The sequence below is a fragment of the Orcinus orca genome, chromosome 8, assembly GCF_937001465.1.
Source record: "Orcinus orca chromosome 8, mOrcOrc1.1, whole genome shotgun sequence".
Lineage (NCBI taxonomy): Eukaryota > Metazoa > Chordata > Mammalia > Artiodactyla > Delphinidae > Orcinus > Orcinus orca.
Genome location: NC_064566.1, coordinates 24,877,905 through 24,891,183, shown reverse-complemented (window position 1 = coordinate 24,891,183; position 13,279 = coordinate 24,877,905). Strand labels below are relative to the sequence as shown.

Sequence of the window (13,279 nt, the reverse complement as noted above, 5' to 3'; positions counted from 1 at the left end):
GATGTGGAGTTACCCCACCTCCTCATCAACACGGTGTTGTCAGCCCTTCTTATTTTAGCCACTCTGGTGGTTGATATTGATGACTTGTGTTCGTTTTTTTTTTTTTTTTGCGGTACGCGGGCCTCTCGCTGTTGTGGCCTCTCCCGTTGCGGAGCACAGGCTCTGGACGCGCAGGCCCAGCAGCCATGGCTCACGGGCCCATCCGCTCCGCGGCATGTGGGATCTTCCCAGACTGGGGCATGAACCCGCGCCCCCTGTATTGGCAGGCGGACTCTCAACCACTGTGCCACCAGGGAAGCCCGACTTGTGGTTTTAAATTGAATTTCCTCATTGAGCATTTAAAAAATATGCTTATTGGCCATTCAGATATCTTCCTTTGTGAAGTGTCTGGTCAGACTTTTTTAAAACCCATTTTTTATTGGGTTGTAGTAATATTTATTTTAATTATTATTTATAGCATACATACATAGGAACATAAAAATATGTAGAGTTTAAAGAACACTGGTAAAAAAGAACCCACAACCCAAAGAGTAAGAACATTACTGTTACCTTATCCCAGAAGCCTTTTCTGTGTCTTTTCTGATTATACATACTCACTTCCTTCCCATCAGATTTGACTGTGCTTCTGAATTTTGTATTAAATCACACCTGTGTTTTCTGTATAGATTTTACCATCCTCATGGGTATCCTTAAGTAGTACATCATTCGGTTTTGCATTTTATATTCTGTAATTTGTTTCTTTTGCTCCATATCAGGCTTTTATATTCACCCATATTGATACAAAGAGCCACAGTTCATTTACATGACTCTATAATACTGCATCGTGTGACTGTACCATAACTCACGTATCCATCCTACTGTTAGTGAATTCTGAATTTTCAGATTTTTTTTGCTATGATATGAACAATGCTGCTATTAATATTTTTGTAACATCTTTTAATATCCTGTGAAACTCGTAATCTGTAATGTACACTTTTGAAAATATTATGCCATAATGTTTGTCGATGGTTAATTACACTAGTAAAAAGTTGAAAACAACCTAAATGTTTAAAAAGGAAGGGTTAGTTAGGTTTAAGAGCCATGCATACAGTAGAACATTATGTAGGTTTTAAATTTATGTTTTCTGTATTTATAATGATTATCAATTGTTAGTTACAATGCTGAAAAATGAGTAACAATTTAAGTGTTCAACAGTAAAGGATTGGCTAAGTTTATGAGGCATGCCTTGGAATGCCGTGTAGACGTTAACATTTATGCTTTTGTTATATTTAAGCCCATTATGGATGCAAGTAAAAATGGCAATATATAATACTATATAGAGAGTATGATAAATAATTTTGTAAAATGATAAATAAAAGGCCTGTGTGGAAAAAACAAAGAATAGACAAAATGGTAATAGTAATTAGCTTGTGGTGGAAGGATTCCAGATTGTTTTTATTTTATTTCATTTCTCGATGCTTTTTTGTATTTTCAGATTTTTCTGTAGTGACGATGTATAACTTGTACAGTGAGAAAAAGCAACAAAGGTTATTTTAGAAAAAGAGCTTTGAGTCTCCAAGTACTGCTTTTATCAGAGTTCTTTTGAATTGCAGACATATAAGTTCATTTTTTTTTCCTCTCTGGCAATTGCAGGAATTTGAAATTAGAAATCTTGTTTGAGAATAACCTAACATGTCCTGAATTAATGTGGAGGCCTAGTTTCAAATGAGGCCAGAGTTCTCTGGAGGCTGGAAGACATCACCATTTCAACGTTTCCTTCTCCAGCCTGAAACTGTTCTTTCCAGATGTTTATATTTTCAAAACCCTTTTCTCCTCCCTCCTCCAGCCATAGCAGGGTTTCTTGAGACGTTGGTGATAGGGAGGTGTGAGATGGGTAATGTCTAAAATATACGTCATGGGTCCACTTAGCCATGGAAGGCTTCGCAGTCGGGAGACAGCCTGCTGATTGCCCAGGTGATTGCAGAGTTAACGCAAGATGCCCTGTAAACATGGCCTGTCTTTTTCTGAAAGATGGTAAAGATGCAGCGGGTGCCAGGACCCAAGGACCCCGCGGAGCTGACTTACTACACCCTGTACAATGGGAAGCCTTTGCTGGGGACTGCAGCTGCCAAGATCCTGAGCACCATTGACTCCCAAAGGATGGCCTTGACCCTGCATCACGTTGTCCTTCTGCAAGCTGACCGTAAGGGGATAACCTTTCCATTCATTCATTTTTAAATTTTTAATATATTTATTTATTTATTTTTGGCTGTGTTGGGTCTTCGTTGCTGCGTGCGGGCTTTCTCGAGTTGTGGCGAGTGGGGGCTACTCTTTATTGTGGTGCGCGGGCTTCTCATGGTGGTGGCTTCTCTTGTTGTGGAGCACGGGCTGTAGGCGCGCGGGCTTCAGTGGTTGTGGCACATGGGTTCAGTAGTTGTGGCTCACAGGCTCTAGAGTTCAGGCTGTGTTGTGGCACGTGGGCTTAGTTGCTCTGCGGCATGTAGGATCTTCCCGGACCAGGGCTTGAACCTGTGTCCCCTGCACTGGCAGGCAGATTCTTAACCACTGCGCCACCAGGGAAGTGCCGTCATTCGTTATTTTTAATACCAGTAAATGTTTCCTGAATCACTTGGATGTTATTAGACCCAGAGCGAAACATACTTCTGTTCTAGAAGGTTCTCAAATCAACCAGTTGTTTCCTGTGTTGTTTGAAGCAATAGGTTTTGGGTCAGGGATATGTTTTGGCTACTAGGATGATGATAATACTGCTTTTCCCCAGGTCCTATCCTCTCTTCCTCCTCAGTATAATCTTGTGAACAGTTAGAAAAATCACCACAGCTGAGCTGGTATTTGTCTACTGGGGAATTAAAGGTAATTTCATTCAATAAGCTTTGTAGAGTCCTGCATCAACTGTGTGTTCAGTGCTGGAGGACATATAGAAGTGGGCAAGTCCCAGTCACTGCCTTTAAGGAGTAGAGAAGGCGTTAATACAGATATAAAGGCATAGAACGCAGGAATGCTTTGAGGAGACAATGTGATTGATACAGGGCTCAACCGAGGGACAGATTGCTCCGAAGGGGCATCCGGGAAGGATGAACAGAGAAAGGATATGAAACATAACAGCTGCCTCTTTGAGGACCCTCCCCTGGCAGCTACTCTGCTTGTTGCTTTACATAGATTTTCTCAATTTCTCTGGGGCAACTTTATTCAGCTCCAAATTACAGATGAGGAAACCTAGGCTCAGAAAAGTTAACTAACTTGCACAACATCACAGAACTAGGACTTGAGTTGCCAAGATATGAATCTGGATCTGTTTGACTTCAAAAGTGTGTTCTTAACTGTATTGCATGCTACAGTTTCAGCAGAGGGAGAGGAGGATGTACTGTCCAGAAAGAGGGAGCAGCAGAAGCAATAGAAGGGAGGTGAAAAGTACCAAGGTGCTTGAAAAAAAGGAGTTCCAGTTGCCTGGAGTGCAGAAGCATGAGGAGGAGGTGATGGGATTAGAAACGAGCATTGCTTAGGAGACTCAGGCATTGGATGGCAGGGGAAGGAGATTGTACACGATGTGATTGGCTGTGGGGAGCTGTTGGGACATTTCTGAGCAGGGCAGTAGTATCACTGGAAGTACCCATTATCTAGGGAGGTTAATCTGTCGGCAGTGTCCAGGATGAGAGGGGGCAGGACTAATGAGGCTCTCTGGTGGCCCAGGCATTGGGGCCCCAGAAGAGGGCTGGGAGGCAGCAAGGGGAGAGGGGGTTGATGAAGGTGACAGATTGTGTGGTAGAAATATTAGATTCGACAGCACACCGAGCATACAGGGCCTGGAAGGTCATCTCCCGTTGATCTCCTAGTTGGTGTCCGTGTTCCTTAGGGACCTGACGCCTGGCTCATGGTTTTCCTCTCCTCCTCGTCTCCTGCCTTCGTCCGGGGTAGGTGTGGCTTCCACAGGGATGGTGCAGCCCACATGTGGTTACAGCCCTCACTTCTGCTCGGCCAGCACATCCTCTTAGACACACCTTTGCCTGGAAATGATGGTCTCCCTCTACAATCTTGTCTTTGAAATGACTTTTTAACCAAGATTCTCTTCCTTTGCACCTCTCTCCTTCCCTCCCTGTGAGCTCTGTCCCATGTCTGGTCAGGTCAGCTACTAACTTCATCAGTTTTACTGCATCTTTTTTTTTTTTTTTCTGTACGTGGGCCTCTCACTGTTGTGGCCTCTCCCGTTGCGGAGCACAGGCTCCGGACGCGCAGGCTCAGTGGCCATGGCTTACGGGCCCAGCCGCTCCGCGGCATGTGGGATCTTCCCGGACCGGGGCACGAACCCTGCATCGGCAGGCGGACTCCCAACCGCTGTGCCACCAGGGAAGCACTTACTGCATCTTCTTTATGTGGGTTCCCCAGGGCTCCATTCTCGGCTCTTTCTCGGTCTCTCCAGGTAGAGAATGAACTGTAGAGGACTGGAGTGAAAACCACCGTAGGTGCCCAGGTGAGAGGGGAAGGTGTCCGAGGTGGAGACTCAGAGAAGTGGTTGGATTCGGGATATTTTTGGAGACAGAGCTGTTGGGGCGAGGTAATGGATTGTGTGCGTGGCAGGAGGAGGTGAGGGCTGGAGGTCTCAAGGGTGACTCCCAGGTGTTTGCTTGAGCACTGGTTGTGGTGTCATTTGTTGAGATGCAGAGAGGAGAGGAGGAGGTTTAGTGGGGCTGCAGTGGCGGTGGGGGAGATGGAGTTGAGAGTTTGCTTTTGGACATGTGAGCTTCCACATTCAGGGAGAGCTCAGGAGATAGGAACTCGGCAGTCATGCACACAGGTGACATTTAGAGCTGAGGGAGTAGGTAAGATTAACCAGATTTGCCTTGATTTAGAACTAAAGAGAAGAGGGTAAAAATCAGGCCCAGGGCATCCACATGAGGGAAGAACTGGAGCCAGCAAAGGACCCTGGGAAGGAGCATCTGGGGAAATGGAGGAGGTGGTGTCTAGAAATAAGTGAAGAAAGTCAATGTCCTGGGAGGGAGGGAGCTGCTGCGTCATCTTCTGTTCTGGAAGGATGGAGATGAAGTGAATTTGGTAAACTGGAGTTCGGTGGTGACCTTGGCAGGAGGGGTTTCCAGGAAGAGGTGGTGGAGACAGCTTGGCTGGAGTGGACCCAGGAGAGGGTGGAGGTGGGGAAGCAGTGACAGCAAAGGGAGAAGATTAATGGGACAGTTGCTGGAGGGGCGTATGGGAGATATTGGGGTACGTTTGAATATTATGGGTGACTAATAGCAAGGGAGAAATTGACGATGCAGAAGAGAGACGAACACTGCAGGGGTGGAGTCCATATGTGCTTGAGGGGGTGGCACAGGTGGAGGGTTCAGACGCAGCGAGGAGCAGGGACGGCTCAATCTTTTGCACCAGGAAGGAAGGCAGAGTACAGGGGTGTGGGTGTCGGTCAGGGGGTGCATTTGGTAATGGAAGCCTGAGGATGTTTCTGCAGTTGTTTCTGCTCTCCTGGGGCATAATGAAATTGGCAGCTGAGGTTGAGATTGTGTGGGGGGCATTTGAGCAAGGGTGCAGTAGTACACACTGAGCATCAGCAAACTGATGAGAGAAAAACCGTAAGATTGGCAAGGCTCCCCTCCTCCTGGGTCCTCATTGCTATGTTCAGACCATTTCTTTTATTCTTTCAAAATTCTAGATGCTTTGAACTGCCCCTTCCTCACTGTAGTCACCTCTAGAACCCAAGCTGGCCCCCATCATCCTGGTTCATTGTCTCTTCCTCTCCATCGTTTCTCCTGTCCCAACCCAGGTCAGTTCCTTGACCTCCTCACATCTACTCCAGGCCTTGTGGTACTTGGGAAGGGGCAGAAATGGGAGAGCAAGAGGTGAATGGAGTGTCAGGAGGAGAGGTAAAGGGACTTTGCTGATGGAAATGGGTGGGAACAGTGGAAGGTCTGAGAGCATGAGCAGGAGAGAGCAATCAATCAAATTAGAAGTGCATGGAGCCTTGTGGAAATGAGAGTCGAGGGGTCATCTAGGGGTGACCTTAGAGGTTTGACTCTGGCTCGGAGAGCCAGGATTCAAACTCTGTTCCGCCTGGCTCCGGAGCTGCTAGCCCTCAACCTTACTTCTTTGTTTCCTTGAAATCCACCTGGCTCTCTCGGTTCCCTTCTAGAGTAACTCACAAACTGTTTCCTCTTCTCCATTTCATCATTATCTCCTCTTGGACTTTGCAGGTCCTTCCCAAATGACTCAGCCTCAGCCTCTTTGCCACTCATGTACCATCCACACTGTAATTAGAGTCATTATAATAAACACAAGTTCTGGTCTTACATCTACTCCATTTAAAAAATATTTGGTGGCTCTCTGCTGTTCATAGAATAAAATCCAATCTTCTTAAAGTGGGTCTTTGAAGCCTTTCACAACAGGTGCTCAGCAAATGTTCAGGGCCCTTGACAACCTGGTCTCCAGGCTTCTTTCCCAGCCGTACGGCTACTCTTCTCTCCTTCAGACCTAATGCTTCAGCCACACGGGAGGATTCATTCTTCACATTCCCTCTGCCTCTGAAGCCTTCCCTGACCCCTGAAGCATGACCCCTCCCCGAAGTTTCCCTAGTTCCAGGGGCCTCCATTGCCCTTATCACACTGGGCAAATGAGTTGTTTTCTCGCTTCTCCCTCATGAGCTCTTTAAAAGCAGGTACTACATCTCATTCCTTTTTGAATATCCAGCCCCAGCTACTGCCTGGCTCGATCCTTGTGAAGGCAAAGAACCCACTTTTGCTAAATGCCTCTGCCAGGCCCTGAGTGAGGCACGTGGTTGGAAGACACCATAGCAGAGCAGTTGAGAGCAGAGCCTTTGTAATAAGACCGAAGACAAATGAATGACCCTCTGACCTACATTTTCCTCATACGTAAAATGGTGATATCAAAAACACTGACCTGGTAGAGCTACTGGGGGGATTAAATAAGATAATTATTGCATGTAGAGGGTTTAGTACCATTTACAATGTGTCTATTAGGTCTATTAGGCACGTAGTAAATGGTAGCCGAGTGTCTCATTTATCCATAAGGTAGAAGGACTCGAGGAGAGGCAATGAAGAGGGAAGGGAGATTTGAAGGTTAAGAGCCTGTATAATTCAGAGAATAGGGTGCTTTTAGTGAAATTAGAGAGGAGGTTAGAGTGGAGAAGCACTTTTAGGAGGGAGAAGGTGATTTACTCAGTTTGGACCATGTGGAGTTTAAGTGATGCGCTATTAAGGGGTACCATGGGGGTGTTGAGGGCTGAGGTTAGGAAAGTTGTTGGAAATCCAAGCCTGGATCCCAGGAGAGAGGCCTAAGTTAACACTATGGATTTTGAGAATGTTGTAGATACAGGGTAGAATTTAAATCCTGGAGAAAATTCGAGTCCTGGAGGGAGTATAGCTAGATGACAGACCCTGGGAAATGCCTCCATCCCAGGATCAGATGAGGAGGACACTAAGGCCAGTGAAGAAGAGGAGAAACAGAGAGGTTTTAAATCTCATTTTCTCCTAATCGCTTTGAAATCAGCCTGAGTTGTGAATCTGAGGTCAGCACTTTGAATAGAGAGTCATGGTGTTGAACAGACACCTTGTCCCTCTGAAGGTAGGGTGTAGCGTTCTGTGTGTTCCAGTGTCTTCTAAATCGCTAGGTCTAGGGCCGATGAGCAGTGCCCTACAGCGGAATATATGATGCCCACTCTACCCATGTCATCTCTGGGTAATGGGGCAGCAATGACTTCTAAAGAAGCAACTGCATTCCCGATGGAGGTTTTCATCCACTCCCTTTGCAGGATCTGGAGTGAGAGGCCCCTCAGAGAGGTTATCCAGCTGATGGAGTAGGGAAAATTTTCCCCATGCAGAAGCAGTCCAGGGCGGGAATTGGTTTACCTTACACAGCCATCAGAAATTTATCTCAAAAAAAATATCACTTAAAGAAAGCCGTAGACTGACCCTTTGGTTAAGGGAACTCTCATTCATTCCTTCAACAAATATTTTTTGAGCACCTGTTATGTGTCTGGCACTGTTCTAGGCACTGGAGATACAGCCGTGAGTAAAGCAGGCAAAACCTCTGCCCTCATGGACCTTACATTCCTGAGCGGGCAGGTTAAACAGACAAAATAACTGAATAATATGTTAGATGCTAATAAGTGCCATGGAGAAAAATTAAGCACAGAAGGGGCTAGGGGATGCCGAGGAGATAATGGCTGTGATTTTAAATTGTTGGGGTGTCGAGAAGAGGATATTGAGGAAGTAACCTTTGAGTGACCACCTGAGGATACCTGGGACAAGAATCCAGGCAGAGGGGGGAGGGTTTGAGAGCCAGCGAGGAGGTCCCGATGGAGGAGAGCAGCAGCGATGAGGTCAGAGGTGCAGACTAGGGGCCACGATCGGTGGAGCCCCATGGGCTGCACCCAGGTGGGGTGAGAGCCACAGGAGTGTGTGGGCAGGAGAGGATGGGCCTGGGCTCTCACCAGCTGCTGGACCCTCCCCTGTGTCCACTCACAGCAGTCATGAACTCTGATGTTTTGACAGCCACAGAAACGAGCTGGGAGCTTCTTCGAATGGTTCCTTCTCCTTTCAACATTTGCTCTATATGAGAATAATTATTCTGAGTTTAGGTTATATGGACCCTTTGACTTCATTCCCTCTGACAGATACTTTGTGTGTGTGTGTGTGTGTGTGTGTGTGTGTGTGCATGCACACGCACACATGCACAAACTTCCATTCATGTGTGATAACTCAGAACTGACTTAAATTGTATATTTCAGAGAAATGAATTTTTTGGTAAAAAAAAAAAATATCTAACCTCCCCGGGGCTCAGTTTCTTCATCTGAAAAATGGGTATGAGAATCTTGACAAAGAGTGTATCCCAATGCCTAACACACGGTAGAAGCTCAAGAATGTGTTGTCTCATTTTCCTATCCTTCCTCTGACACTCTTGTGAGTTAAATAACCATTTGTTCCTTTTCACCTCTATACATGACTTTGTAGTTTTAGATCATTATGCCAATGAATATACTGGGTTTGGATGACTTCAGCTGACCTAACTTTACTATCGCTTTGACTGTTCAATGAATTTATTAATGTACATAGCATAAATGTGTTCTCTCCCCATTTAAATAGAGATGAAAGGATTTTCCACACTGCATCAAGAAGGCACACCTCCATCATATAGCTGATGGATAAATAAATTAATAAAATAAATAAATAAAGCTGAGTAAAAGCAGAACACATGTACATATTTCATTCTTGCTAATGAAAACACTTATATACATATATAAATATATTTAGGGTATCATGTTCTGATCCACTATACATTTTTCTCCATCAGGATAGAACAGCATAGCCGAAAAGAGGCATACTGATATTTTTCACAGAAGCACGGAGCTTTAAAAAATGTTAATGGCCTAAAACTCACATATAAATACTGAATTACTAAAAGCAGCAGCAATTACATGTTTAATGTCAACAGGAGCACATTATCTAATGAGCTGTTTGCAGAAGTTAATAATGTGATTAATCACTGACTGACAAAAACTGTGGAAAAGAAGTTCTTTTGTACTGATAGTACTCCCAAGGCAATTGCTGCCTGACGAGAGGTAGATCTTGGCTAATGAGGTGCCAGTTCAAGTCAGGGGCTGGTGGAAGTCAGAGAAAGATCAGCTGGCTCCTCAGGCAGGCCCTCACCATGTGGCACGTACTGGTGGGGCCTTTGTATTCCAGAGTCCAGTCCTCAGCTTTGTGGGTCTAGTAGCCCCCAGAATTAAGCAGGATCAGGAGGACCAAGTTACGCTAACCAGACTTATAAGAGATTGATATATAAACCAGATTGAAAGTATTTAGTTTAAAATATGGATTAGAACTACCAAGGAGAGGGGATTTCTTTAACTGGCTGTTACTCTATCCTTTGTGGAAATCTGTATGGGGAGCCAAATTGCAAAAGGAATAATGGTAGTTCAGTTACACATTCATTCAACTTTTAATTGAGCACCTACTATGTGCAAGGCACTGTTCTAGGCCCTGGGGAATGCAGCAAACAAGGGACAAAAAACCTCCCTGCTCTCTTAGGGTGTACATTCTAATGGAGAGGCAGGGGGTGACAGATGGTGAGCAAATATATATGTATCATGGCAGATGGTGATACGTACTTTAGAGCCTTACCACTCCAAGTGTGGCCTGGGGGCCTGCTGCATGGGTACCCCCGGGGAGCTTATTAGGCATGTTACCGAGTCCAAGCTTGTACTGCTCACCACACGACAGGCTGATAAATTCAGAGACGAGTTGTTGGGGCCAGGAATAGTGACTTTATTTGGAAAGCCAGTAGACTGAGAAGATGGTGGACTTGTGTCCCAAAGAAAGTATTACAGGGGGACCCATCCCAACCCACAGAATCAGAATCCACATTTGAGCAAGATTCCCAGGTGATGGGCATGCACATTAAAGTTTGAGAAGCACTGATTTAGAGAAAAATTAAGTAGGAAGAGGGGGATGGAGAGTGCTAAGGGCAGGGATTGTTATTGATATTTTATAGAGAGTACAGGGAAGGCCTCACAGATATGGTAACACTTGTTCAGAGTCCTGATGGAGGGAGGGAGGGAGCCACGTGGATATATAGGTGAAGAGCGTTCTAGGTAGTAGAAGAATAAGCTGGTGCAAAGGCCCTGAGGCAGGAGCATGTCCTGCATGTTTGAGGAACAGTAGGAGGGAGGTAGGCTGGAGCAGAGTGAGTTGAAGGAAGAGTTGTAAGGGCAGAGAAGTAACTAGATGGTTGGTCGGGCAGATCACTTAAGGTCTTATAGAAATTATAAGGACCCTGGCTCTTACTCTTAGTGGGGTTGGAGCCTCTGGAGGGTTTGAGCAGAAGAATGTTGTGATCTGAATTTTTAAAGGATCACTCCAGCTTCTGTCTTGCAAATAGACTATAGGGAACAAGGGAGGAGCTCATTGCAGTAATTCAGGTGAGAGATGTTGGTAGCTTGGACTATAGCAATAGAAAGAAGTCATATATTTTGATGATGGAGATGACAAGGTTTGTTGCTCAGTAGGATACTGAGTGAGAGTAAAAGAGACAGGTCAACATTGATGGCAAAGTTATTGGTCTGAGCATCTGCAAGGAAGGAGTTGCCATTTGTTGGAGTGGAAAATATCACAAGAGGAACAGGTTTGGTTGGGGGTGGGGGGATTGGGAGTTGGGCTCTGGATATGTTAGAGACATTTCTTAAGTATCCAACTGGAGATTTGAGTTGATGGGTGGATACAGGAATCTGGAGTTCAGAGTAGTGGTCCTGGTTAGAGATATAAATGAGCAGCAACAGCACAGATGGCTTTTAAGCCTTGAGTCCATGAGATCATCTAGGGAGTGGGAGAGAAAAGAGCTTGTGTGGTATTAACAGTATCATCAAGCTCAAACAGCCAGCTGCAGCCATCTTGCCCACCAGATAGACCTGCCATCCGGCCAGGTTACCCATGTCTGCTGGTCGGGGTACCCTCCCCTGGCATGGATAAATCTTTGGTTCTCTTTTTCTAGATTTTCTGCGGACCCCACTCCCTTCCAATAACTCTTTATTCCTATAAACAATTATTTTGGTTACTGTTTTCTTTACTCCAGTCCTTTTGATTGGACTGAGGTGTTTCCAAAGCTTCCCCACCTGGGATCGTGGGGGGAGGACTCATTCATCTCATATCAAAGGCTTTTTCTTTTTCTCACATTTTCCTAACCCAGCTTACTAAAAAGTTGAAAGAATTGTACAGTGAACACCCATGTTGCTACCACCTCGATTCCACAATTAGCGTTTTACTATATTTTAATAATCACATCTCTGTTCATCTATTTTTCCATTCATCTGTTAATCCATCATATTTTTTGATGTATTTCAGAGTAAGTTGCAAACATCAGTAGACTTCAACCCAAAACACTTCAGTATGCATATCATTGCCTAGAGTTCAATATTCATTTGTGATGTTTTAGATAAAATCAACATACAGTGAAATGAACAGCTCTTAACTATACCATTTGATGTTTTGACAAGTGTATACACCTGTGTGACCCAAACCCCTATCATGATGTAGAGCATGACCACCAACCTGTGGCCCTTTGCAAGTTAATTAATGCCAGCCCCACCCTCCTTGAGGCACCTACTGTTCTAATAACACATTCTTCCTACTGACAGTCACTTTCGTTACTCTATTTCACTCTGGCTCTGAGAATAGCTGGATCGTTTTGATTAGACAAGGCATTTCCATGCCTCCCCAGGCAGCCATCGGGGGGCGGGGCAGATCTGTCCACTCAGGTATGTTTTATTCGTTGCTCACTCAGCGGGTGACTTAACTACAATATTTAGAGTCATCTCTCCGTGGCCTTTGCCGCCTGACTGCCCCTCAGATTGCTTCTCTCTTCCCTTTTGACTCACGGACGTTACCAGTGGGGAAACTTGATACCAAGCCATCTTCCTCTTCCTCCTCTTAATCATAGTGAAGGCTCACATTTCTTGAGCAACTACTAGGGGCCACACCAAAGCACCACATGTACCTTGCCTCTCTGATGCCTTGCAACATGATAGCCCCATTTTACAGATGAGGACACTGAGGCTCAGAGACTTTGAGTAGCTTGCCAAGGCAAGAGCCTTTCTGAGCCCAGACCCTCTCAACCATCTCACGACCTGGGACTGGAGGGCATTTATCTCCTGCTTGCTTTCCCCTTCCCCGAGCTCCTTGTCATGTGCTTCCCCTACTCTTCCCTGCAGCCGTGGTGAAGAACCCGCCCAACAACCTGTGGATCATCGCCGCGGTGCTGGCGCCCATTGCCGTGGTCACGGTCATCATTATCATCATCACTGCCGTGCTCTGCCGGAAGAACAAGAACGACTTCAAGCCAGACACCATGATGAACCTGCCCCAGAGAGCAAAGGTACGAGACGGACGCTGTGAGGAGAGGGGCAGGAGCCCTGGCCCCTTGGGGCTCCACCTGCCTTTTCTCTCATGGCTCTTGAGGTCTTTGCAAGTACCTGCAGAAGCATCCTCATGAGTCCCCATGTTGAAGGAGACCCTTTATTTACTTATTTGAATGTTTTAAAAATTGTGATAAAATATACATAACATAAAATTTACCATCTTAGTCACTTACAAGTGTACAGTTCAGTATTCTTTAGAATATTTGCATTCTTATGCCACCTTTATTTTTATAATGAGGACACGATAGCTAATGCTCATCTAACGCTCACTCTTTGCCTTAAATGCTTCTCAGAGCTTTGCATATACCAGCAACCCCTAATCTTGCCAGCAATGCTTTGAGGAAGAACATT

At 45.4% G+C, this 13,279-nt stretch overlaps 1 protein-coding gene across 1 annotated transcript in view; it reads left to right on the top strand.

Annotated features, from left to right (window-relative positions):
- The window catches only part of KIAA1549L (KIAA1549 like), a 289,601-nt gene that overhangs the window by 178,501 nt on the left and 97,821 nt on the right, over window positions 1-13,279 (top strand). Inside the window, 2 exon segments of the mRNA XM_033410192.2 lie at window positions 2,011-2,182; window positions 12,722-12,885. Of these exon segments, the coding sequence (XP_033266083.1) occupies window positions 2,011-2,182; window positions 12,722-12,885 (336 nt within the window).